The 27,376-nt window shown below is 44.1% G+C and overlaps 1 protein-coding gene across 1 annotated transcript in view; it reads right to left on the minus strand.

Annotated features, from left to right (window-relative positions):
• Window positions 1–5,647: 5,647 nt before the first annotated feature.
• Window positions 5,648–27,376, minus strand: part of PLXND1 (plexin D1) — a 313,125-nt gene continuing 291,396 nt past the window's right edge. Inside the window, exons 33-36 of the mRNA XM_086939243.1 lie at window positions 22,028–22,175; window positions 15,997–16,137; window positions 11,628–11,702; window positions 5,648–8,209 (exon numbers count right to left, since the gene is read on the minus strand). Coding sequence (XP_086795369.1) covers window positions 8,093–8,209; window positions 11,628–11,702; window positions 15,997–16,137; window positions 22,028–22,175 — 481 coding nt within the window. The 3' untranslated portion in view covers window positions 5,648–8,092. The remainder of the gene's footprint in view (window positions 8,210–11,627; window positions 11,703–15,996; window positions 16,138–22,027; window positions 22,176–27,376) is intronic.

Here is a 27,376-nt window from a genome sequence, read left to right on the forward strand (position 1 = left end):
ATTATCACTGATGAGGGACACATCTAAAATTCAGCAGAAAAATAGTCTGCAACCAAAATAGCTTTTCAACTAGAGGAATATTGCATTCCACCTACACATTGCTTCCCAGAAAGAAATTGCATATCGGATCATAATCGGTGTGCATGACCATAAACATTGAGGCTTTCAACTTATAACGGGAGCAACACACTTGATGCCATATTAACCAGGACATGGCACCGTAACAATGAACTCCTCCATATTGAGGAGTGACCCTCAAGCCCTCAACCTCCCAGCCAAAAACATTGTGTATGACCTAGAATAGCAGTGAAAGCTATTGACGTTGGCAGAAACGAAACCTTACATCATTGACGTCATACCTCAAGACCTCGCCTAAGGAGGAATTGACAGAAGTGGCTGAATTCTACAACTGGATCACTGTTTACTCTGTGTCTTCACTGGCAAAGGTCTATTCAAGCGGAGACCAGAAAAGGACAATGTGGATCAATGTTAAGATGAAGGAACTTGAAAAGGAATGTGGTGTGCCTTCATGTAATTTGAGAAATCCTGCAACAAGAATGAATTTCTTTGGTTTAAGGCAAAGCATACTAACTGACAATCAAAAATTCAAAGACTTGCCTACTCAAAAGTAGGCAATACAGAAGGTGCTTCTCCACCACTGGTTTCTTGTAGAAATCTGTAACCTGCCATTATACTACTTTCAGAAGCGGTCTACAACGTTCAGCATTTGTCCATCTTTTTGTGTTGTATTTTTGCTCTAAGTTGGATGTGTATGCCCAGACGTGGGTCCCTTGCTCGCTATGCGCTGTTATCAACCTAACCTGGCTGAAGAGAAGTGATGCCCCAAAACTGGTCCTAGGATGTTTGTTTTCCTGTCCAAGGAGTACCTGGCCTGACAGTTTGGGCTGGCCTGTTCCCATGAGGAGCAGGGTCAAGGCTGATTTGCATATGGCTGGGTCTTGGAATGGTGTGGCAGGCAAAAGAACTATGAATTGAACCCAGATCTGTGACTGGGGGTTAATGTTTGACAATGCTTAGTATTCTGTTCATTTGTTTGTTTTACATTATCTCCAAAATAAAGAAAATAGAACATCCCCCTCAGGAACAAAACACAAATGACTGGAGAAGCATACTTCTAGATGTGTGCAAGCAGTCTTTAACAACTATTCAACACTGAATCTGGTGAGCAAGCAACCAAACTGGATCTCCAGCAGATCTTGCCCCAGCAAACTATTTCAAAACATCTCGTAAATGCATGTTCTAGATTGTTCAATAGATTTGTATACATTGCTATACAAGATCCTTCCCATCAGAATGAAGCCCTCCAAGTCATACCTTATAAAAGAGAACCCTGAACCATCAATCATTATCACACTGGCTGGCCTCCAGTGGTCCATTTCTGGGAAATCTGATCAAAAAACGACTTGGATTCTGCACCTTTGAGGAAAAAAATCTATGTCCACAATTTGGGCTTGCTCCTGAAGATTGCCTGTTTTGTCTATCCTCCTATTACTCTAAGAAAACCTTCCTTGTTTGACTTTGCTGCGGTGATGGGGCCAATGATAGCAGCCCGCTTCGTCACTAGGGTAGCGTTGGGGTCTTTATCACAGTCAAAAGCAGTTGCATTGATACTCTCGGGCTCATTGTCCATCTGACTTGGCCATCTCAGGCGTGTGACTTCCAGGAAAACTTGTACATGAAGTTTTCGTAAAACATTTAAGTCTTTAGCTACTTGATTTACTGCTTGCCTTTATTTGACCTGGTGTGTTTGTACTGAGTTAGGTACGCTGGAACACTGCTTTGCTTCCTAACTATGTGCTTTATTTGGCTCACTTGACTTGTTGAAATATTTTGAAACAATAGTTGTATAACTGTGTCTTTCCGGAAAGGTGGCCACGTTCACTCAAACTTTGCTAGGGACCTGTTGGAGTAATGGGAACCTTTTCATGAAGTTTAGGATGGGTGGAGAGTGACCTTAAATAATAAACCGTTAATTACCATCCTGGTTAGAGAAGTGAATCAAAGGACACCGGTCAAACCCTAACTTCCTAGGGTGGATCAGTTTGATCTGGTTTCTCAGTCATATGGCTGAGCTCAAGGTTAACAGCTGCGGCCCATGCAGGTAAGGGCGTTGCAGCCGGTAGGGAGATTCGACAGATGACCACGAGGGAAAATGAAAAATAATTTTTCCCTCGCCTGTCTTCCCCCCCCCCCCCCCCCTTCCAGGCCCCACCTCTCAAATATGCATGGGCTGTGGCTGAAGCTTCATTTTCCCTTCCTTTTGGAAAATGTATGCCTCATGCACAGTGGATACATTAAATGCTCAACTAAGGCGTACCTGTGTGAACCGGTCTAGGTCAGACTTGTGTGGAGATCCAGGCCATCGGCCCTTCTCTTTCACAGGCCACTCGAGCCACTGTACAGAAACTTAGGAACACTAGCCTTGACCCTGGAGTGGCTACTCCAGAGCCTACTCATATAGTGACCATTCTGCCACAGTTCACTTCGCGAAACCAATACAAGGTGCCCATCAAAGTGAGAAACCATACGTGGTCTTTATGTGCTTCACAGGGCAGCTGGTATGCTTCTTTGTAGTAGAATTATAGTTGAGCTTCTACATTTGGTAATGCCTATGATATGTGGTGTATGCAATAGCTTTGAAGTATTTTTAGATCTGGGCTTTGAGACTCCTCTAGCTGTTGCACCAGACTATTGGTAAAACGATGTACATGTATTTATTTATGTAGCGCAAATCACCGACCCGGTATCTAAGTGCTTGATTAGGGAACCCGTCATGGTATTCCCCTGTGAGATAACCCCGGCAGGGTATCCACAAGGTGAAAGCCAGGCATCCCACCGCGAGGGGCCGTTGTGGAGATTAAGCAAGCTATTGCCCAGAGTCACAGAGTGTGAACCCGTGAATCGAGTAGGCACCGGAGCGAGAATTGTCGAGTCCGTGGACATTTTAGGACTCAAGACCCCGCCGAGCTGGGAATTGAACCCTGGTCCCGGGCTGACCTCTGCTTCCAGGTCTGCCTCCTCTAACCAGTGAGCCACACTTCTCCACGATGATGCGTAAACTGCATACATGTGTGAGCTTTTGGTCGGAGAGCTTCATCCATTGGCCTATTAAATTGTCATTCACATTTTGCTTCCTCCCACTACAGCATGAACAATGGGTGAATCAACTTTACTCTCTGGTTTCCTTCACTTGAGTGACTGCATGAAGCCTGTGCGCATTTTTCACATCTCTCTCCGCAAAGCGGGTTAAGTGTGCTTAAATGTTGTTTATTTTGATATTAACCTGAAATACCAGCTATTTATTTTGCCAGCACTCCTTTAAAAAAAATGCTAAATGCCATTTCATAACACTAATTTCTGTGAAGTGACCCTTGGGGAAAAGAAATGACTTGCCTATTTAAACATTTGGGGTACCATTTTTGTATAGGGACCTGTGGCAAAAAGGAGCATATTTGCTAATATATTTAGATTTTCGCAGAATTACTATTATAAGTAAATGTCAACAAAATAATTTTTTGCTATCACGATTTCAGATTACCATGGGTATTCCAAATTTGTGGGAGGAATGCCGCTGTCTGCGTGACCCGCAGGAGATCATGAGCAAGGCAGCGCATTAGTGCCATTTGTCCCAGCGCTAGCCAATGCAAGGTGTGGGAGGGCGGAGAAAGGTTGAAGCGGGGCTCTCGGCTCCTCCTCCCCGCGTCCACCGGACATCGGCCAGGGGGTGGGGTTCACCTGTTGGGGGGGGGGGCGGGGGGTGTATCCCCCCTCCCCAATTTAATCACAGCTTGCCCTCAGCCCGGCCTCTTTGCAAGCTGTCTGTCCGCGGCCCAAGCGCTGTTCCCTCCCTAACCCTGACCCAGCAGCTCGAGCGGCGGGCGATGGATAGAATGTTGTAATTTTCTGTTTTGTGTTGCAGGCGGAGTTACAGGGCGATCTGGAGGCAGACGGGTACAGTAAGGGTACCTCTGCGGCAGAATGGTCCTGTAAGGGTACCTCTGCTTGGCACAGTAAGGGTGCCAGAGCCAAGGACCAGGAGCCGCAGGAGGTTCCGGGAAACCGCGACGGCGCCCCGTTAGTCCTTCGGGGGGCCTGAACCGACCGGGGGTGTGCTTCATCGCTCCGCCCTGACAGGGGGGGCGGGAGTATAACGAAGATGGCAATGTGCTGCATCGTCAGAGCATCGACTCACCGTGCAAGATGGCTCTTTAGGCATGCGGGTCAGCGAGGGGCTACCTGCATTGGATCGCCTGTAAGATGACCCACCTAAACGTCATACGTTTGTTGTATGAAAATAAACCTGCAACAGTTCTTTCCCACACCACGTGTCCAGAGTATCATTTGGGTAGGGATTGTGTTGTGTGCAAAGGGGCGGGAGAGGATGACGGTGTGGGCACTAGCAAGGTTACCTATCCCAAAACTCAGACTCCTGTGTATTGTACAAACCTGCTAAGCTTTCCTTGGAATCAAATTTCCATTAATTTTAGTTTTTCATTGCGGAGTGATGCATGGCCAGCACAAAATAAAAAATCATTGTTAGCCATGACTCTGTTGTGGGTTCTTGGCACAGAACATGCTACTTGCCTTTAACCATTATTTTGCAGCTGGCAGTGCTGCGGATTTACATGCTTTCCACGTCGGGAGCCCCTTTCATATGACTTGGACTCAAGATCAGCAACCTCACAATGTCTTTGTGTGTTTCAAGCAGCAATTTCACTGCTTAGATGTTGAGGATTTCGCTTCTATAGCACAATGGCTCCAGAGCTCCGAAAGGTACATCTGAACCAGATGGCGGGCGAAAACAATGTAGGGTGTATTCTACGCCTCAGTGCGTTTAGGGTTTGGGAAAGGTACCAAGAGTCCAACTTTCAAAAGGGAAGCCTTATGGTTCAATCCTTCTCAGGTAATGCGACTAGAATTTGGAATTTGCTACCTCGCCAAGCCCCCCACCAGGCACACGCTCCCTCATCCCAGGGCATGACCCTGATTGTTACATGCACATGTGAGAGCTACTTGGACCTTACCTCTCAATTTTGTAATAATGGAATATGCATTTGTGCAACCCTAATCACTCCACCTTTCCTTAATATGTAATCTTGAGTGAATATGTAACTTGATAAGATATAAGTTGTCACCTACTACCATGTTACTCCTAATTTTTTGTAATTTACTTCGCTGTATTATAAAGTGCTCGGACACCTCTTGATAAAGTACGTGCTATATAAAAACGCGTAAATCTTGAAACAAATCTCTTATTTGGACAAAAACAACTTGCAACATCCGTGCCCAACACTAGATGGCAAGAGTGTGCAAACCATGCGACATACATCTGCTACCGCATTTTGTCAGGAAATGTAAAAGTGCTATAGCTCGATCATTGGAAACGTCCATGAAACATAGTAGCACATTACATCCATAAATTGTACTTGAATACAAAAAATTAAAGATGAAAAATTTGCCACAAGTTCCTCTTTTTGACACTTCTTTCAAATTTACACTTTCTAATTTCATATTTACACCTCCTCTTTACAAGAAATATTGGACCACCACTTACAAAAAACAAAGCAAAAGACTTCCTTTCAACCAGTGAATAAAACTCCGAAGAGTGGCGTTAGCACAGCAATCCTTTTGTTGATCCCATTATTACTTTTTATTACACAGCAAAATTGTATTTGTCATATTTTCTTTTCCGACACCTCTGTAAAAAAAAAAATAAACATCTGGGTATCTATATAATCCTTAATATGTTGGTAGGAAAAAAAGGTTCCATGTTTGTCCTAGATATACTTTGTTTGAAAAGATTATGTAGCCTTAAATCCCTAATCTCAAAAATCCCTGTGGAGTGCTGTGGAGTGGATTGGCTCTTACAGAGTTACAGAAAAGATTGCTATTTAGTTAGGACGTGTAATATCACTACGTGTGACAACACATGCGATGATGCTGCCACCATCACCATGAGTAATATCAATTAATGTACTGTAGTTTAAAACCTATTGTTCATAGCTGTATTATGCTACAATAACCACAATGCTGGGTTCTGGCGACCTTTACAAACCACTCTGCCTTAGGTTTGTAGTTTACTATAGTACTACTACACTCCTTAATGGCATTATCAGGACACGTTTTAATATTTTTATTTCACAAACTCCTAATTTCCAAAATCAGTAATTTACAAAAATAACCTAAATCATTGTATTTACATATTTTTAATGTATGAGAACGTGAAGTTTATTTTTACAATTAATATAACTTGTAAATAATATATTACGTGTTGTGGTCCTGGCTCACCATGTCTGATTTCTAGAGATTTACAAACCCTTTTTGGTTATAATACATGGTTGCCCAACCTACCCACCATTTTATGCTCTGCACTTGCAAAGTTTCTAATAGCTATCCGATATGAAGAAGGCTTGCTAGGAGGTAAAATGTTTTGTTGTGCTAGGTTTGTGTATTTTATGTGATCCTTACATTATGAAATTATGAATTATGGAGACTAAACTATATAACAACTACTTGTTTTTAATTCTGTCATTGGTTTAGGAATGAAGTTTATGATAACAATAAATATGTACAAATATATGCTACCACTGTTTCTTTTCAGCCCTTTCAACCACATTAGTGTATCCATGAAAAGTGCTTTTTGGAGCATGATTTTTTTAATTCACATATTTTGTGTTTTTAATCTATAGAACAGCACGTCCCTCCTCAGGTGGTTCACGGTGTGTTCCATAATATTTATTAAAAAAAATAGGTATTTTTGATGTGTGATGTGAGGGTTTTATTTGTGTTTTCGTATTGGGAGAATGCCAGGCTTCTGTCTAGAACGCTCAGTCACTATTTTGCATATACAGAGATTGCAAAGATTGGACTAGGAGAATCTCAGCCCTACATAAATATCTCCTGCAAAAAAATTGAACTCCATTTCAAACCTCAATCTATTTTAACCTTCTTGCCAAATATTTCAGGGCTGACTTAATTTACTTTCCTTACTCTGGCCCTAGCTTACTTTAGAGGAAATTGTTTTACATTTAATTATAGATCAAACGTTTTTCTGGGAGGCGTTTATATAAGTTTAACATTTTGTAAAACATGTTTTTACAGCCTATTTTTTTCAACCAACTACTACCACAGCACACACCAGTGTGGTCATAATAATAGCAGGTGAGATGCTTGACTGATCAGCACCTTGAGACCCTCACAGGTGGTAGTCATGCTTTATAATATTAGATTGATTGTTTGACTTCTGAGTAAGCTCTTGTGGATAGTTTCCACTTCTAGTCTTCCCTACAAGGCACTTTCCATGCAGCACAATAATAACTCACACACATACACTAAATGTAAGCCAGATCTAATGCAGAAGTAATACATGAAACACGTTTTAAGCAATTTACAGAAAATGTATTTTTCCCAGAACTTAAATCAGTGGGACAGGCGACTTCTGTACGTTTTTTTGACTTGTGAAAAGTTTGCCCACTTCTTTGGTACAAAGTCTTTGGTCCACAGGTTCTTACACATTCTAGCACTGAGGTGATGTGCTTCTGTTTCTACGTGCAGCCCAAAACCAAGTTCCAGCATGAGATGTTTTACAATGGTGTATGGTCTGTGTGAAGTTGGTAGAACCGCGCCACTGGTCTATGGAACCAACGTTTATGCAGAAATAGTGAAAGCTCCAGCACATAGGTTTCAGCTGCAGGATAATTTTTAAAATTTAACAGCATGTCCAGATCCTGTCAGCTGGCCACTTTCTTCAGGTTTCAGACGCCTGCATCAACCTCATGCTGCTTGTGTCTGGGGTCCACTCTTCCACTATGGATATATTGGTGTTGCGGGCAGATGTGCAACAGTGGTGGTTCAGAGCCTTCATCAGCAGCAGTAGAAGTAAGGAAATAAATAGAGGTTTCCAAGAAGGCGAATCTTTGGACGAGGGGAATAGGGTCAAAGTCCACGCCAATGACACAGATATATTACATAATAAAAAATATATAACTTTTTAAGGACACTTTTTCGTTATCCACGCAGTGCACGGTTTGTGTTAGAAGGCCGCTCCATTGAGTCCGAGGTGGGCCGGCCTTTAGGCCTCGCTGCAGCATTCATAGATATTGTCCTCCATCAGGGCTATGACTTGCTCAAACTTGTACTGCAGTTGAGTCCGTTTCGTCGTCGGGTTCGCCTCCAAGGCACTGACGATCTGGAAACAAATTCAAATTCGCAAGAGAGTAAGTCATCAGGAGCATTACAGTACCAACTTGATAGTTTAGTAAGACAGTGAATGTTTGCACTTGACAAGGACAATTTTTAAAATGAATTAACACTACTAAGTGCTTGCCAATGGAGACACTGTTCTGGGGCAGAAGTTCTCATCTGTGAACAAAAATGTCTTAATGTCCTTTCTGAACCTGCAATGCTCTTTGGCGGACCTGAAAGAAATCGGGGTAATCTTAAAAAATAATTGGACTTTGAAAAGAGAATCTGGGGAGTGATTTTGAAATTGGCAGGAGTTCAATCTGATATTACAACTCTTTAAAAAGAGAATCTGGGGAGTGATTTTGAAATTGGCAGGAGTTCAATTATATATTACAACTCAACCGAATCAACGTGTAGGCAGCATGCAGATAGAGGGTCACCTACCATTTGCCAATTACTCGTACCTCTGAAAGGTTTGCCGACCCGATTTCTGTCCGCGCCTTAGATGTGGCTAATCAACAAGCTTCATATAAATTTAGTTTTTTACTTCTCCTCGACTTTCTCTAATTAAATGAATTGGCCTGTTGGCCATATACTATTACCTTATTAAGATTTCTAACTAGGTATCAATATGGAAAATATTCCCCCAACGGACTGTGGGTTGTGGGCACTTGGATTCCCCAGTCTTTAGCATCTGTACTTCATAGTTTATTTTTTTAATTTTTGGAATGTAAGTGTTTTGAATATATTAAGCAAATGTTTCTAAGTTTGCAGAGGGTAAGCACGTTTACACATACAAGTCACTTCATTGGATGGCACATTATGTTATATGGAATGTTGTGTTACATGGCATACAATCCTATCATTTCACTTCGAAGTAATATACTTTATTGTTATCAACACGAGTAAGCCACAGGTGGGTCAATCAGCGAACAGCAGCCATTTTATTTTAAGTCCAGAATTTTGGTAAACGGGGCTTCCACTGATTTGCCCTGTATCCATCAGCCCTAAATGATGCCACAACTGTTTTCTAAAGAGTATATTTCATGCAGATTCATTTTGTTAGTGTTAAAGAAGTCTATATATCAATGTGATAAAGCCAAAATGATTGGAACCCTCAACATTTTTCAAAGACCTTTGCACAGCCCCAATTGCTCCCAAGCGAGCTTTAACACCAGTTGACTTTCAGAACATCTTAGGTAGGAACCAGGAATCACCATCTGGCACTGATCAAGGTTCAGGTTTTTAATATCCTAAACAGTGACCTTACATTAGTTTCTGCCCTGCACTGGGCTTGTGAAATCTATACTAGTTATCAGGGTCCAAGCGTTAAACTTCTTGACTAGTGGCTTTGATCCACTCCTGTGACATCTTACAATGATCAGAACTCACACTAGAAAATCTGAAACCTGGACCTCCACCCGTAACATCTATGACAATGGGCACAGGTTGGTTATTTCACATCTGCCGTGAACTGGGACTCTAAAATCCAGAATATGGATCAAGGTTCAAGCTGAAACTTCCGAACAATGACCTGGTTCCAACTTAAATAGTGCAGCAAACTCAAGCCGCTGTACACATCTTAACTGAGTCATGCAACATGTAATTTATAGAACAGTTATATGAGGGTGGGATAGAATAATGAACTTTTTAAAGCATAAACATCCTGAATTGTTGCAAAATGGACTTTATGGAACATTTACCACAGAACCTGTCCTCAGCTCTGTCAAGGGCTCAGGGCTGTAAAATCTGGAATAGTCATGAGTTAATGCCAGTAGAATCCTCAACTAAGGCCCTTGCTCAGAGATGTAACCTTTGGAATACAGACCAAATTCCATTGGTGAGAGGTCTACAGTAAGTAAAATAGAGCTCTGAGCTAACGACTGAGCATCTGGACGAGGCATCATGCCTGCTACATATGATAGGGCTTCATTTCTAATATCTACAACAGAAGTGTGAGATTAAGGATGTGTATAGATCTGTGATTGGGTTTAGATGTGTCATTTGTACACGAGAGACATGGGCTCAGGTTTGTAACATCTAGATCAAGGACATGGCCTTTCAAAATGTAACATCTGGAAAAGAGACCCAAGATGGGGTAAGTAGTAGATTCAACTAGGACTTAACCTTCGGAAGGCAAGATTCATGTTATATGTGTTTATGTAATGTGCATTCTGCCACTGGTACGCTTTTGCAGGACCAAAGTGGAAAAGTGTCTTGGGTTCAGTTGTGCAACAGCTGGAATTGGGAGATGGGCTTGGGCCTACGACATGGAATAGAGACTTTGATAATGAGATGTGACCATAGCCGGCACAGTATCAGATGGATAACAAGACTAATAATACTGATATGTACCATGTTACCACAGTAAAAGCATAAACCTCTATCTTATATTGTGGGTGGAGGAAACTGGATTTATGCCGATACTATGCACACAGATTTATGTAATATTGAATATGATTCTTAAAAGTGACCTTTATGAAACTTAAATAAATGCTAATTAAAAATAAAAGCAATAGAGCATTTGACTTCTGTTTGTAACACGTAGAACGGGGACTTGAAGTAAGCATGTAACATCAGAAATAATTAAATGTGTTATCTGGAATAACTGCTTGGCAGTCAAAACTGACACATCTGCAATGGGGTAGCCTGTGGTACCCAATGTTTTAAATGATTACCACCTGTAGTTAATATTTTGATGGCTGCAGATATTGGGTACCAGGACCACACTTATTTTTTATCATCAAACTTTAAAAAAGCAGACAAGCATTGGCTAAGCCAGCAGGTTTAGAATGTGCCAACGCATACAGCATTAGCACGTTAGAGCGAGACACGAGAAGGAGCCAGCAGGAACAGACAGAAAGGGATACAGTTGTAAGTAGTCCCACATATAGTTTAATACAAGCACTTTAGCATAGGTGGAATGTTACACTCAAACAGCCAATAACACTAGGTGAGAGATGGATATTCTCTGAGCTGAGCAAAAACTTGATTGGCAAAGTCTCAAGCCAATGGCTGAAAGAGACTAATTTAAAAAGCCAATAGTTGAAAGGGGTGGGTCTAAAGTCTACTCTATGTATAGTATTAGCAATAGGTCAGCTTCACACATACCTAAAAAGTGGGAAAGAAGGCAGATGACAAAGGTAGAAAAAAAATGACAGAGAAGATGCGGATGAAAAAGAAATTGCAGGAGTGAGAAAAGAGACCGGATGTTAGGGTGCAGAAAGAAATAGGCATGAGGTGGAATCTAAAGGAGGCAGCATTGATTCGCAAGTACCAGTAGCAGGATTATACATTTTTTTACAAATTAAACATTAGTTAACACTCGCACTAGGGGCAGAGGAGAAAGGTCATCACATTATTATTATTTGGATGATTGGGTCATTGACACTGCTTGATGGCCCATTAGCAGTGCTCATTACCTGATTGCGATATTTCTTGGCATATCTGTAAACTCCGGCCATGGCTACTTTGGTATTGAACTCATTTCGGTAATTCTAGAACGATGAAGAAAAACATAAAGTTAAATGAGCAAAATCATAGAGACATAAAGTCAAACAGTAAGAGGCCTGGTTAAGAATGAATGATTTTCTCCAGACCATTGTTTTCCTGGTGTCTCATGCTTTCCTCCATACTGTGTGGTCTGAAAGATTCACCACTTCTCTTCACATTTACACTCTAGGGAGTCCCACCAGTTGCCCTCATCACTGGACCTTTATAGCATTATTCATAGAGAACTATGAGAACAATGTAAATCTACTCTACGTCCTCCCATGGGTTCCTGATATACAACTTTCTGGAACTCCCAAAGATGCATCTGAAAACCTGTGTCAATCACAAGTTCCCAGATGCATTTCTCTAAAACTTTTGTGAATTCCTGTTTGTGACAAGGCACTGGGACTTCTTCATCAGGGATGGACTGGGAACCCAAAGCAGCCCTGGTGGATTTTGTCAGACCAGCTCCCATAAAATGCACAGCGAAGCGAGTGAGCCGGACCACTACAAGAACATTTTGGGGAAAATTGTCAGTTTTCATTCTATATTCAATTGTATTCGTTTTTAAGGCATATTCAATGATGAATTTACAGTGCATCAGGATACAGCAAACTTTATTGGGGTTCTTCAATGATCCCCTCACTATCACCCCTCCACTGTGCCTCTCATGTCTCCATAGCCCCTCTCTCTCACATGAATTTCATTGTTTTTATAGAGCTCCTTATACCAGTGTAGGGTGTTGAAACATTTTACATCACACACATAGGCAATGAATCATATGTGTGGAAATCAGTGTATAGAAAATGTTACATAAGACAAAGGGGGACTACAATGTGTAGGATTCCGGTCATCCATACTGGTAGGAATTTATATTTTAAGAAGGCTTGGTCTGGGGAAGCACAAACTCAGGATTCAGATCGTAACACAGTGGTTAGAGTTAACTTTACTAATAAGAATTTCTTTCTACCCAAACAAACCCTTTTAAGCTAAATTAGAATATTGAAAGACTGGGGAAAAAAACATGATTTTTAAAAGTAGATTACGAATGTAACTTATGAACTGCACAGTAACAAAAGGATCTCTATGGCAAAAGAAGTAACCCACTGAGCTATGCACATAAAATACTGTTCTGTGATCTACATAGTACACACTTTGCAGCAGGCATATTAATCCTCTACGTTACCGTAGATGGGTCAAACATGCCACTAGATAAAACTCTGGTGATTAATGCACTTGCTGGAGAGAGATCAGAGTTATCTTGGCACTTTTAATGTTGCCTGAAAACTGTTGGCTATACAAGGAACTTTGCAGTACTTTCAAAACTGCTGCACCTCTACAAAAACCGGACCCCAGTAACAAAAAGGAGGAGCGGCAGTCCTTATTCTTTTGGATTTGTCCGCGGCCTTCGACATGGTCGATCATGCCATCTTGATCGACCGTGTCACAGCCCTGGGGATTGTCGACTTGGCTGGAGATCTTATTTCATCTTTCCTGAACAGTCTCACGCAGACAGTGAAATTAGGTAATTTTTACTCTCCTGTCTCCGCAATCCCCTGTGGGGTCCCCCAGGGCTCCTCGCTAAGTCCGACGCTGTTTAACATCTATGTAGCGGACTTAGCGAGGGTAATAAAAACCCATTGGTTGCGTCTGACATCTTATGCAGACGACACCCAACTAGTCCTGGCGGTGCATAAGGATGGTCCAGTGGTGGCAGCAAAATTCCAAGAAGCAATGCTTGTCGTTTGCTCCTGGATGTCAACAAATTGTCTGAAACTTAACCTCTTAAGCGCTGCTGACGGCCAACGGTCGTCACGAGCGCTACCTCCCCAGTGCTGCGCACGACCATTGGACGTCCATTCAGCACTAGTTCCAATGGACAGCGCAGCACTGGGGAGGGATATTTGCGCCGCAGCTAAGGTGTTAACTCGGATAAGACCGAGGTTATGACCTTTGGCAACCTATCCCCGGAATGGTCACCTATCTGGTGGCCAAGCCAGATGGGCCCCCCCGCCTGTCCCAGTTGCCAAGGTCAGAAACCTGGGAGTTATTTTCGACAATAAGCTGGTCTTTAACCATCAAGGTAAACAAGGTAGTAGCATCCGCCTTTTATGTCCTGAAGAAAATCAGGAAACTCATGCCCTATCTTCCAGCATCAGCAGGGAAAACTCTCATTACTACCTTGGTATTCTCGAAGATGGACTACGGGAATGCCCTCTTTCTGAATACTCAAAAACAAGTCCTAATGAAACTCCAGTCCATACAGAATGCGGCAGCCAGAATTCTGCTCGGTATTCCCCGACGCCATCCGACAACTACAGCCCTTCGACAGCTTTACTGGCTAAAAGTTGAAAACCGTATTAAATTCAAGGCATTATGTATTGCCTATAAAGCCGTACACAATATAGGACCCAGGTTTCTGAGAGAGGCCTTTAAACTGCACACCCCAAAGAGACAGCTCAGATCTGCAAACATTTGCATACTCTCAGTCCCTCGAACCAAAACAGTGACCTGGGGAGACAGGCGTTTCATGGTAGCAACACCCAAGCTATGGAACACTCTCCCTCTGATCATTAAAACCGCCCTCAACCTGGTAGGTTTCCGTAAGCTCCTTAAAACCTGGTTATTTGACCAGTAAGCTGGTGGGCATCGGTCCTTATCTGAGTAATCATATGCGCCGAGACACCCACGGGTAATTGTCGCGCAATAAAAATCTCAAATAAATAAATTAAAAAATAAATAAAAACAGCTCCCCACCCTTCCAGCCTCCCGAGGAAACGCCTGATGCCCGGTACAGCCAGTCCGGCCTTGTTCTGCATGCGTAAGCAGACAAGTTACAATTACACATGTTTAAATTCCATTGCATTTTTGCAATAGCACAATTGGTTATTGCTAAATATGTTGCAGAGGGAAAATGTTTTCGTCATGGAAACGCTCCGTCTGCAATGCACCCATTGATTTTGGTGGTGTTCCAATCACTTATTAATGCTTGCAAGGTATTTACACCTGCTTGTGGTAACAGTAAATCTCTGACCATTTCCAGGGTGGGAGATAGAGGTTTGAGAATAGCCACAGACGTCTGTGTTGGGGGTGTTCCCAAACTAGCAAAGGAAACACAAGTTCCTCTCCTTGAGTGGTGCTTATGCAATACAACACCACTGTGGGTTATCTGACCATAAGAAAACAAAATTACGAGTGCGAGATCATCTTTAATAAATACCTTCTACCCATAAACTGTACCATTTCCACGAGGAAAGCTGATTTACATGAGCAAATGATTCTGTAAACAGTGTTGTTTTTTAATGAGGTCTCACTTATTTATCAACTCAATTAACTTTTCCCATTCAATGAAGTCTTGCTTAACCACAACATGAATCAACTCTTAGGGTTCAATAGGTTTTCACTCATTCCCTAAATCAGTGGCACCTCAAAGAAGTCTCCTCCAGAGTATCATTGTTAGAATTTCACCTGACCTAAATATTGCGTCGCGAATATTGACTGCAATAATATTGCCCCAATGGAGTTAAATGATCGAAAAAGTACACCCAATGGAATGATACTTTGTAAACAATGTATATGTTGGATAATATTTCTGTCTACCGGCTGGGTTTGGTAGGATGGAACATGCAGGGATGCTGGGGCTTGGAATGCAGGAAGGCCCATTATGCTTGGGTCTAAAATGATACCAAATGCAAATATGCCTGGCCTGGAAGTCCAGGGTGTTCAGCTCTGGCTGGATTTTGAAAGAACAGGATGCACAACAGGTGGAGCTGAAAGGAATGAGCTGGGTTTGGAAATGCGAGATCTTCTGATAGGAAAAGGTAGGAAGGTGGGTGTGCAGGAAGATCTAGGTCGTAATACTAAAATACTCTGTTACTTCCATAACAGTAAAGCAATAAAGTTTGGTTGAGTTTGGAAGGTTTGGAGACACAGCTATGGTGGGGGGTGGGGGGGGGGGGGGGGGTTGAAAAGCTAAGCTGTGCCTTTATGGTTGGATTCAGGAAGCACAGGAATGAAGATGGTGTACTTATTTTTTAAGTCTAGAAGGCATATACAGATATAGAAGGCTAAGATGGTCAGTTCTGTCTGGGTCTGGAAGGCCAAATTCTCGGGTATTCCTGGGTCTGGAAGGCCAACGGGTGCGGGCACGGCTAGTGAGGAAGTAGAGACAGAATTACGCCTGGAAAGATCAGGCATGCAGGAATGTCTAGGTATGATGTGTAGGCATGACTAGGTCAGGAGGCTCAGATGTACAGGTACCGCCGGCCCTGTATCCCTAGGGTCCATAGAATGTCTTACCCTGCACTCTTCTGCCAGGTGTGCATTCATCTCCTGGTCGCTGAGAGGCGGCATCTCTTTGATTTGTTTGTAATATCGCTGCACAATCTTCCGATACTCAGGAATTTCCTTTGCATAGAGGAGCTTGTTGGTGGGTGAGTCCTAAGGAAGGACACAAATATGACTATCACAAAAACATACACACACAATTGCATCCTTTTCTACTCAACGGTGACTATCAGATACACATTGCCCTTACATTATTGAAAGTTGTAGATCTGATCACAGCAAAGCCACTCACAGACACGCTCATGTTTCTTTGAACTGAGTCTTGAATTGGTGTGCAGTGAGTACTGAAAACTCAAACCCATTGACTTATGAGAACTTGTTTTGTTTTATGTTTGTGGTGCCCCTAGAAGTGGCAGTGGCATCAGTAAACATGATGTTTATGTTATAAGTTACATTTAGGAGACAATTTCAAGGACAACGTAACGTTTTAAACAAAAAAAAACATTGACATGACCATTTATAGTTATATCTAGCAACTATAACTCGTGCCCTAAGGTAACTATAACTCACGCCCTCTCCATTAATAGCTAATTATCCCACATATTACATCACTCATGACGTGTTTTATGGCACCATTGATAATATCACTGACATTTGAAATGACATAATAGATGACACGTCTGTATGACGGGGCATGAGTTATAGTTACTGTAGGGCACAAGCTATAGTTCCTTGAGATAACTATAATTGGAGAATTTGAGTTTTTTATTTTAGTTTGAAACATTACGTTGTCACAAAAAATTTCACCTAACTATAACGTCACTTTATTCTTTGCTTTTTGCATTGAAAATGTATATATTGGGGGCTGTTTGACTAATGTTCACATTCACAAAACATTGCATAAAATAAGTTCATCCACCTCAGAGCCTTCCTGGAAAGTCTTGGGGTGACCCGTCAAGCGGGGACCTAGCAAAAGAGGGGTTCCAATACGCCATTTCCTCATCCAATTTCCACTGGGAATTTTAGACCGCATTACAGCCAAAATGGTTGAGTGGAATTACGTCAAATTTGACAGAAAGCTAGATCTTTACCCAGAAAGTGTGCTGCTTGTGATTTGGTGTAAATCCGTACCCATTCATTAGTTTCGGAGAAATTGAAGTAAAAAATTTACAAATATATTATCACTTGAGCTGAAAGTCAAACCTTTAAGTCTTCTGTGGGCTGAGGGGGCTTTTTTTTGAGTAAGCGCTCTGGGTGGCTGGCTGCAACATAAACAGAAATGTTGTGGCAGCCATTACACAACTCATGGACTTGGTCACCTGTTCTGAAAATATATAAAATAGAATGTAAGTGGGCAGGGTAGGGATACTCTGAGCCCATAGCCCTTGTTTGGGGATCCTAGGGGAAGCTTGTGGGCCAAATGGGGGAGGGGGAAACTGGTTTGCAGTCTGCAGGAATACTGTGGGACCTATGGATAAAAATTAAAAAAAACGGGGAGGCATTCTTTCTGATAACCCCCCCCCCCCCCGGGGTGGGCTAAGGCCAAGGGTCAGTGCATTTCTTTTAAATGTTAATGTGGAGAGGAGGGCATTTTGTGGCGCCAGCATACCAGTGTTACTAAATCACACCATCCAATTTCTAGTACTTAATTTGAGCCAATGGTTTCCTATGGCCTGCATTGGCACTTTATTCTCAACACAGGCATTTCTGATAACTCACCACAAGGGGGTGCTGTTTGTTTCATTTTTAAGATGAGCACAACAACAGTTTAACCCTGCCAATTTAGGGCGAACAAAGCGATACAAAAGGGGATGATGGACGGATTTGCTCAAACGCTCCGTCCTTGCTCACTTTGCCACAGGATTCAAGATAGTCTGGCTGATGAGGGTTATGAACCCGAAACAGGTTTCAGGATGCTTGCTTCCGGTCCAGGGAAGACATGGCTTGGCAGTTCGGGCTGGACTGTTCCCATGAGGCACAGGGTGCTTGTTTCCGGTCCAGGGAAGACATGGCTTGGCAGTTCGGGCTGGACTATTCCCATGAGGCACAGGGTCAGACTGATTTGCATATGGCCATGTCTGGACTGGGGTGGCGGAGTGAGCTAAAGAATGGTGATTTATTAAACCCAGATCAGTTGACAGGGGGTGAGTGTTTGATTTGCTCAAATGCTCCGTCTATCATCCCCTTTTGTATCGCTTCATTGGCAACAGTGGCAGGGGCAATGAGTGGTGTAAGCTGCAATGGCCTCAGAAGAGCCCTGGCACATCCTTTTTTTAATGACAAATAAAGCACTGCCAATTCCCTCCCTACCTTCGTTCCTTACAGGCAGGGGACTGTACCATGCAATGCAGATTCTGGCTCTCACTGAGTTCAGGGAGCCACAGAGTTGGGGTGGCCATGGTGCCGCCCCCCCCCCATCCCCCAATAAAAAATGTCAGGTGAGGCACCGTGTTTGATGTTATTTGAGATGTTGTCAGCGATACCGCTGAACATGTGAGTGATTCAACATGTGTGGTCATAAGCAGTTCATGGCAGAGGTGCAAGCTCAGTAAAATATAACTGGTGTTAATTTAATTTTTGTTTCGTTTAAAATTGTATTTTTTAGCAGACATTCTCACCTAACTATAGCCTCACTCTAACCTTTTTTTCTAGTGAGAATGAAAAAACTCTCTCTCTCCATATATATATATATATATATATATGATCAAGCACTCTGTGGAGTGCGAAACGCGTCACGTAGATTTATGAATTAATAAATCTATCTTTCTTTGGCTTGATGAGTGGATTGTGTTTTGTGCATCGCTAACCTGAGTGCTCGTGAGGAACTCCGTTGTTTTGGGTATATATATATACATATATAAGGTATAGGCTCAAAAATGCCATGCGTGATGCCAGGTAGCTCTTCTGTTAAAAAAAAAAACTGTTTCCCATTTTCTGTCTGACTCCGAGCGACGTCCTGCGGCCTAATCTCTGGACTGACAAGGTCTCATGAGCCCTGAGGATAAGAGAAGCGCTATCGCTCTCCAGCAAACATGGCCGCCAGCCTTCGCACCACCATCAATCACTCCGCGGTGGCGGCCTTGACTCTGTGGAGGACGTTCACCCCCAGCAGCCACTCACCCAGCCTGGGGGTGGCGGGGGAGGGGTAAAATGATGAATCTGAGGTTCATCGGGTCAGATTAGGCCATACTTAGTGTTGCAAAACAGATGATTCATCTTGTTAATGCTCACAGGCTGGCAAGTCACGGCCAAGTATTGTGTAGTCAAAACAGAGAAAGGTTCTCTGCCCACAGCCAGTGTGTGCACAGTGCAGATAACACCAGATGGGGAGATACATATGAATCGCTGCGGTTTTCACATCTGTTTAAAATGTGGTGGAAATACAAAATAAATATGAACGAGAGCAACAACATGCCAGTTAGGAGGTTCTATTAGTTGCTCGGAAAACCCTTTATCTTTCAATTATATTTTTATTTATTTATTTTTATTTATCAGTACTTTTTATTATTGTATATCTCTGGCAGAGCTCAGGTCTAACTCCAAGGAGCTGCAGAAATGCCTTATAGAGAAGAGCATAGTGTGCAGGGTCTGGGTGAGATCAGATTGTAGGAACTAGAACGGGATGTCCCCAAAGGCGTGGAAGGAGGTGAACACCACTAAACAGAATTAACACTACTACATTGATCTACCAATGCCACCCCCAGATAAGTGTGTGATCAAACTCACATCTACAGATGACCTAACCTGGACACCACCCATCATCGTGGCACAGACCCTTAGATTATTCCTAACTAACCCTATGCCTTTCCTGGCCACTAACCTTAATCCTACATCCAACCCTAAGATTAACCCTACATTTTTCCTAAAGAAAATGCTAAGCCTAACCTTTAACTTAAATGTATCTAGCCCTATGCACAACCCATACCTTAAACCGGACCGTAAGCATAATACTACCTCTACCTATTATCCCAACGTATACCCTACTGCTAACATTTACCCTATGCCGCAATGGTTTTCCCCATTTTACTACAGCCTGGAATGGCATTCCGGGTCCGGGAATGGCATTCCAGACAGTAGCAGACCAACAGTGGGCGGCTGTGCATCTCTTCCACCCAGGCTGTGCAATACAGACGGGTGGAGAAGATGCTAAGTGCACATGACTGTTTGGTCGGCCCAAGAGGGATGGCCAAACTGTCATGCACCCTAAGAAAGTGCCCACCACTCCTCCCCCTACTGGCAGTGATGGCAGCCCGGACCTAAAATGCAGCCAAACTGAGCCAATGCAGAAAAATAAAATGAAGATAACATTCTGTAATTATAATTTCTTTTTCGTTTTTGCACTGCTCAGAGAGCCGTGGGTCGACGTTCCTCCGCCTTAGCGGAGGAGCCGCCACTGTTTGGTGCATTCTTAGAATGCAGCCTTAACCTCCATGCTACAGTGGTTAGGAAGGACGCTTTCGGAGGACACTACCACAATTTTCCACCACTTTTGTCCGTCTCAGACCTGAACTCATGGGCTCCTGCCTAAGTTTGAACACGTGTGAAACACCAGGTAGACTTTCATGTTATATATTTTTTCAAACATGTAAGACAAATTCAATAGCGCAGATTTGCTCCCATCTAATTAATGCACTCCCAGTGATAGCTTTCTTCACAGTTACACAGGTTGCTAAACGAAAAACAAAGAGTTCTACATATCTAAATGTAGTTCTAAAAATCTTCTGACTTGTTTAGAACCTCTTAAGGAAATCCTCTTAAACCACACTATCTTCATAGAGTTGATTCTCGTAGAAAATGTGCAAACCAAATTTGATAAAGTATCCTCCCAAAACGTCAGGGGATAATTAAGGCTGCATTTATGGAACTGATCGCTAGGCTAGAATAAGCCCTGAGGGCAGTGCTTAATTTGTGCTGTGTTTTCCTGTGCCCCGCACCGGCACTTAATTCCTAATACCGGCCCTTTTCTGATTACAGTCTGCCACATGGTGGCGCTGTCTACCTAGTTTCAGCAGAGCACATGAGTTTAGCAATTCAAAATGCACTAAGGAATAATAATAGCAGGCCTTTAATAGAGGGTGGGTGCAAGCTGCGGCGGCATCCTTAAGTGGTCCGTGGACAATGGCACTTAGTGTTGTAGAAATGAAGCACTGCTCAAGTTAACCCTTTAGTCTGTGGAGCGCCACGATCTATGAATTGCGTTTCAATAAATTCCGGATGCTCGTTTGCTTTTGTGGCGTCAGTGGAGGTACTTCACCAAAAATAGAGCTACTTGAAGTGATACAACACAACTTTGCTGTCATGCCATCACCGGAAGTGACAGCATACAGCCTTTGTTGAGGACATAACTGAAAATGATAACATATAACCTTTGACCTCAATGACTTCATGAACATGGATAGGAAATATTACATATTGTGTGCAATTAATTAATTACCTTCATAATCTAATTCTTATAAGGAACAAACACCAGCTACTGAAACTCGAAAAGGTATCTCTTGAAACACCAATAGTCGGATTGGTTAATTCACAGATGTTTCAAGAAACAGCACAGCGGTGGCATATCAACTGCTACCCCTAAATCACGCCCCCTGGTGACATCGCTTCCCCTTTTCATATTCTGCTTGAGAAGGCTGGGCTTGATGCCAACAGGAAATCTAACATTGTTGATCACATGTGGGATAGGGAAGACAAGAGCAATAAGAAACTGTAAGAAGGACCTTATGCTGCAAATCAAAAGCAAGCCAGTCCTGTGGCATAGATGAACCCTTACATAATGCAACACAAATGTAATTTATAAAATAATGCACAGGCCCTTTCCATGTCACTAGTCAAAGACTGTGTTTTTCCTATGCATTTCTCACTTTGTGAGCATACCTGCGTGTCCTCTAGTCTCATGTGTGGATTATTTATCATTTTACTATGTCCACTGCTTTGCTGCCCCCTTGGGTTAAAGTTCTGCATTATAAATATATAACCCCCCCCCCCATGAAATAAATGACTGTGTAAGTAATGCCACCATATCAATACGCATGAGCTACCATACCTTGCCCAGCTGCATGTTGGAGATGGAGCAGGCATCGATGAACGCCTGGGCGATCACCGAGAGGCAAGCATCCATGTGGTCCGTCTTCTCGATGTCGAACACAAACTGGGGGTTCTTCAGTATGTTCACCCAAAACCTGAGAGGTAGACTGCAACAGAAAAGACAAGAGTCAAGGGGAGTACCTGATGTGTCGGGTAAGTGCCTGCTAGCACCAGAACAATGCTGTTTTCTAACCTTGGATCAGTGATGGGTTGTGAAACGGAGTCATGTGATTGGCCACCAGGGTAAGTGACTCTAGTGCATTTTATGAACGTCCCAAATAGGTTTGAATATAACTTTACCCAAATTAGACTTGAGTGTATAGTGTGCAAATTTGCGGTTAAATGTAAACTGAAAAGGTAGTACAGAATGCCCAGTCAATACATTTCTGTTGTAAAACAAAATCCAAATTCAGCATGGTCCTTTACTTTCCTTTCTTAACAGCAGTTTTAAGGGTGTTACAATACTTAGCTAACACCAGGGGCAGTTCCTCCACTAGGGCGGAGGAGAGTTTTTCTACTGCTTTCTCGCAGTGGGAGAAGCAGAAACATAAAATATTAATAACTTTCAGTTATTACCATTTTATGCTTGGTTGTGGGCGGGCGGGTGGTGATGCTCTGCGAGCAGCCAGGGCAGTGGAGGAGTGGTGTGACCACTCCTGGGGGTGCAATGACTGTTTGGTCAGCCTTCTGGGGCCGCACAAACCAGTCTTGCGCACTCTGATCTTCTCCATGCAGGCTGAATGCAGCCCGCATGGAGAATATGGCCTCCCCATAAGCCCCTGGCTGGGCGGCATCCCCACCAATCACAACACTGCTTGCAGCATTGTGATTGGCTTAGGGGAGGGTCCGGGGGGAGCCTGGCTGCCTGCTTCCTGTTCCTGCCGGAGGCAGGAGAGCAGGAGTAGGATCCGAGAAGACACGGGACCCGGCTGGCGGAAAGGTAAGTCTATTTTTCTTGTTTGGTAAATTAAACCCCCCGCATTTCCCCCCTCCCCGTGTGACCCCCCCACACGAGACATGCTGGCCATGACTGCCTAACACAGTGTTAATGTTTACTGTGCATGTCCACTCTGTTCACATCTCAGAGTGGGAAAATTAGAATGATTTCCACGTAAGCTACCAGTATATCGAGTCCTAAATATTGTTCTACAAAAATATCCTAGACAGAATGTTAACAAGCACAATATTGTGAATGTAAGTGTATATAGGTAAGTATAGATTTACTATTTTTAACTCCACATATAGGTATTTCACTGTAAAAACTTCTCTTTGCCATGGACGTCAATTAGGTTTAAGACATCTATCAGCACTTTCCTTTCTGCCCCTGGTCTGGGGGTCATGAAGGCACCGACGGGAGCAGCAAGTAGCTTAGCAGCCCTATTTACTTTCTGTAGTTCACATTCCTCACCCCTCACTTGCCCCAGCCTGAACAGCAAACAGGAGGCTGCTGAAGGGATTAAGACTGGACAGAGATAAGCCTGTGACTCCACCGGGATCAAATAGTGAGTGTTTTCTCTTTCAATACTCCTGGCATTTTGGGGACTAAACATGTCAAGTCAAGTCAAGTCATAAAATTTGTATAGCGCACTACATACCCAGAGGGTTTCAAGGCGCTTAGGAAGGGGAGGAGGATTATTTGTCAAATATCCACGTTTTAAGCTGCTTTCTGAAGGCTAGGTGATTCTGGGTGAGGCGAAGGTAGGCGGGGAGTGAGTTCCATGTTTTGGCAGCCAGGTATGAAAAGGATCTGCCTCCCATGGTGGTCTTGTTGATGCGAGGTACAGTGGCGAAGGCTTGGCTGGAAGAGCGAAGTTGGCGGGAGGGGGTGTAGAAGGACAGTCGAGAGTTGAGGCAGTCTGGTCCGATGTCGTAGAGTGATTTGTCTGCGTGGGTAAGCAGTCGGAAAGTGATCCTCTTATTGACGGGTAGCCAGTGGAGGTCTTTAAGGTGACCAGAGATGTGTTCGTTGCGTGGGATGTCTAATATGAGCCTGGCTGAGGCGTTTTGGATTAGTTGTAGTTTCTTCTGGAGTTTAGCGGTGGTACCTGCGTAGAGGGTGTTTCCGTAGTCCAGTCGGCTCGTGACTAGAGCGTGGGTGACTGTTTTCCTTGTTTCGGAGGGGATCCAGCGAAATGTTTTTCTGAGCATGCGAAGAATGTTAAAGCAGGAAGAGGATACGGCGTTAACTTGTCTGTTCATTGAGAGAGAAGAATCCAGGATGACGCCAAGGTTCCGTGCGTGGTCTGTCGGGATGGGTGCTTTTCCGAGGGCTTCCGGCCACCAGGAGTCGTCCCATGCAGAGGGGGATGTACCTAAGATGAGGACTTCTGTTTTGTCTGAGTTCAGTTTCAGACGGCTTTGTTTCATCCATTCGGCGACTTCTTTCATTCCTTCGTGTAGGTTAGTTTTGGCGGTGCTGGGGTCCTTGGTGAGAGAAAGGATCAGTTGAGTGTCGTCCGCGTAAGAGATGATGTTGAGGTTGTGTTGGCGGGCGATGGCCGCGAGGGGGCTCATGTATACGTTGAAGAGGGTGGGACTGAGTGAGGATCCTTGAGGTACGCCGCAGATGATTTCAGAGGCCTCGGACTTGAATGGTGGGAGGCGGACTCTCTGGGTTCTTCCGGTTAGGAACGAGGTGATCCATTCCAGTGCTTTTTCTTGGATTCCGATGTTTCTGAGGCGTTGTAAAAGGGTGCTGTGGCAGACTGTGTCGAATGCTGCAGAGAGGTCGAGGAGGATGAGGGCGACTGTGTCTCCATTGTCCAGTAGAGTTCGAATGTCGTCTGTTGCTGCGATGAGGGCGGTCTCAGTGCTGTGTTTTGCTCGGAAGCCAGATTGTGAGGGGTCGAGTGATTTGTTGGCTTCGAGGAAGGCGGCGAGCTGGTTGTTGACGGCTTTCTCGATGACTTTGGCCGGAAATGGAAGAAGTGAGATGGGGCGGTAGTTTTTGAGTTCGGTGGGGTCTGCTGTTGGTTTTTTCAGAAGGGCGGTGAGTTCAGCGTGTTTCCAGTCTTCTGGGAAGGTGGCGGAGTTGAAGGAGCAGTTGATGACATCCCGGAGGTGCGGAGCTATGACGGAGTCTGCTTTGTTGAAGATGTGGTGGGGGCATGGGTCTGTGGGGGATCCAGAGTGGATGGAATTCATCAGGCGGATGGTGTCCTCAGTGGAGATTGGGTTCCAGGCGTTAAGGGTGTTTACGGGGGGAAGATGGTCAGCAGATGGTAGTGTGGGTTGGCTTCCGGGTTGGTTGTCAAAGCTGTTGTGGATGTCAGCAATCTTGTTGTGGAAAAAAGAGGCTAGTGAGTCGCAGAGGGTTTGAGAGGGGGTGATGTCGTTGGAGTTGGCCGAGGTGTTGGAAAATTCCTTGACGATGTTGAAGAGTTCCTTGCTGTTGTGGGCGTTGTTGTCAAGTCGATCCTTGAATGCTGTTTTCTTGGCTTTTCGGATCAGTTGGTGGTGAGTACGGGTGGCACTTTTGAAGGCGTCCTTGTTGCTGGTGGATGGGTCTTTTTTCCAGGCCTTTTCAAGGGAGCGGCACAGTTTCTTGGACTTTTTGAGATCATCGTTGAACCATGAGGCCTTCTTGTTGCCAAGTTTGTGTTGGCGTTTTTTCAGTGGTGCTAAGGTGTCGGCGGTGTTGGATAACCAAAGGGTGAGGTTGGAGGCGGCTTCGTTGGCGTTAGAAGAGAGGGCTGGGGAGGTTCGAAGGAGCGATGTGGAGATCTGATCCGTGGTGATTTTCTTCCAGTTTCTTTGTAGAGTTGGTTGGAGGTGGATGATGGGTTTCGGCTTGTTGTAGGTGAAGTGAACGCAGCTGTGGTCAGTCCAGAGGAGATCCGTAGTGTGGCCGAAGGAGACATGGTTGCTGGAGGTGAAGATGGGGTCGAGTGTGTGACCTGCGATGTGGGTGGGGGAAGTGACCAGTTGTTTAAGTCCGAGGTTGGCGAGGTTGTCTAAGAGGGTGGCGGTGTTGCGGTCGTTGATCTTTTCAAGGTGGAAGTTGAGGTCTCCCAGAAGGATGTAGTCTTTGGAGGGGAGCGCGTGTGGGGTGATGAAGTCCGTGATGTCTTCACTGAATTTTGCGCGGGGTCCTGGTGGTCTGTAGAGGAGGGTGCCTCTAAGAGTTGTATTGGGGTCGATGTGGATCTGGAAGTGAAGGTGTTCGGAGTTAGCGAGGTTGGCGTCGGATCTGGTGGACATCTACTGTGGTTTCTCTGTAAAGGTACTTTTTGAAATGACACAGAGCCTCCCTCTAAGCATGTTGGGGTACAATAAATGCAACAAAAGCATAATGAGTACACATACCTGTACAGTGCAATCACAACAATAATTGGTAATGGCGATAAAACTAGGAAACACATGCATACATATCACACGCACTACCAAGCCTTACTGCGGCCGTTTCAATGTGGCTTACTATGTGACCTTTCTTGTTGCGGGGGAAGCTAGCTACTGGAAACATCCTGAAGTACCTAGTGGAGGAGGGCAGAAGTGGGAGGGAGGGAAACTCGTAAGTGTGTTGTGTAAAAGTGTACACGTCTCTTCACATACAGCCGAACACATAAGCCGGCAAGTAAGTTGCTAAAACAGAAAGGCAGTGAGGTTACTGGCCACTAGCGACCACCTGATGGACAAGCCTCTCTGTACCCACTACGGGGCCGTCCCTCCCTCCCAGGGCTATGCAATCAGCAGGCGAGGGAAAAGAGGGGGGAATATTGGAGCTATAGTCAATGGCGGAAGGTGGGCAGGCTGGGGAGCATGTGCGGTCACCGCCGGGCAGACTCTAGTGGCCAAGTGACGAGGAACCCTCGCAGAGCTGTGACCTACTGTGGCATGTCTATGAGTCTACCCTGGTGTCTCTAGGCCTCGGTTAGGGCGTAACAAGGGGATGAGGGAGCACCCTCATTCTCTAATCTCAGGAGGAAGGAGTAGTAGTCAAGTCAGTCTAATTTAGAGTCACTGAAGAAAGTCCATCAGGAAAGGGCATTACCCTCTCATATGTGTCCAATTTGTGTTTGCCAACGTGTATGTGAACTTTTCATGTAAGGTCACTTTGTGGAGTTCTATTGTCCATTTGGTATGCGTGGGGCCAGCAGGCCCATGCCAGTAACGGTGGATGCACACCCTTGCCACTGCTAACGCCATGGCCACCCAATGGTGCGCATTGGGATCCAGTTCAGGGGAATCATCGCTCATGAAGGATTGCCAATTGGGCTGAGGGTTTCACAGCATGTGGGTGCAATTGTTGAATGTGCTCATGTAACCATATGGACATCCAGTAGGGTTGATGTCCCTGCAATTCCACAGA

The sequence above is a fragment of the Lissotriton vulgaris genome, chromosome 9 (assembly GCF_964263255.1).
Source record: "Lissotriton vulgaris chromosome 9, aLisVul1.2, whole genome shotgun sequence".
Taxonomy (NCBI): Eukaryota; Metazoa; Chordata; class Amphibia; order Caudata; family Salamandridae; genus Lissotriton; species Lissotriton vulgaris.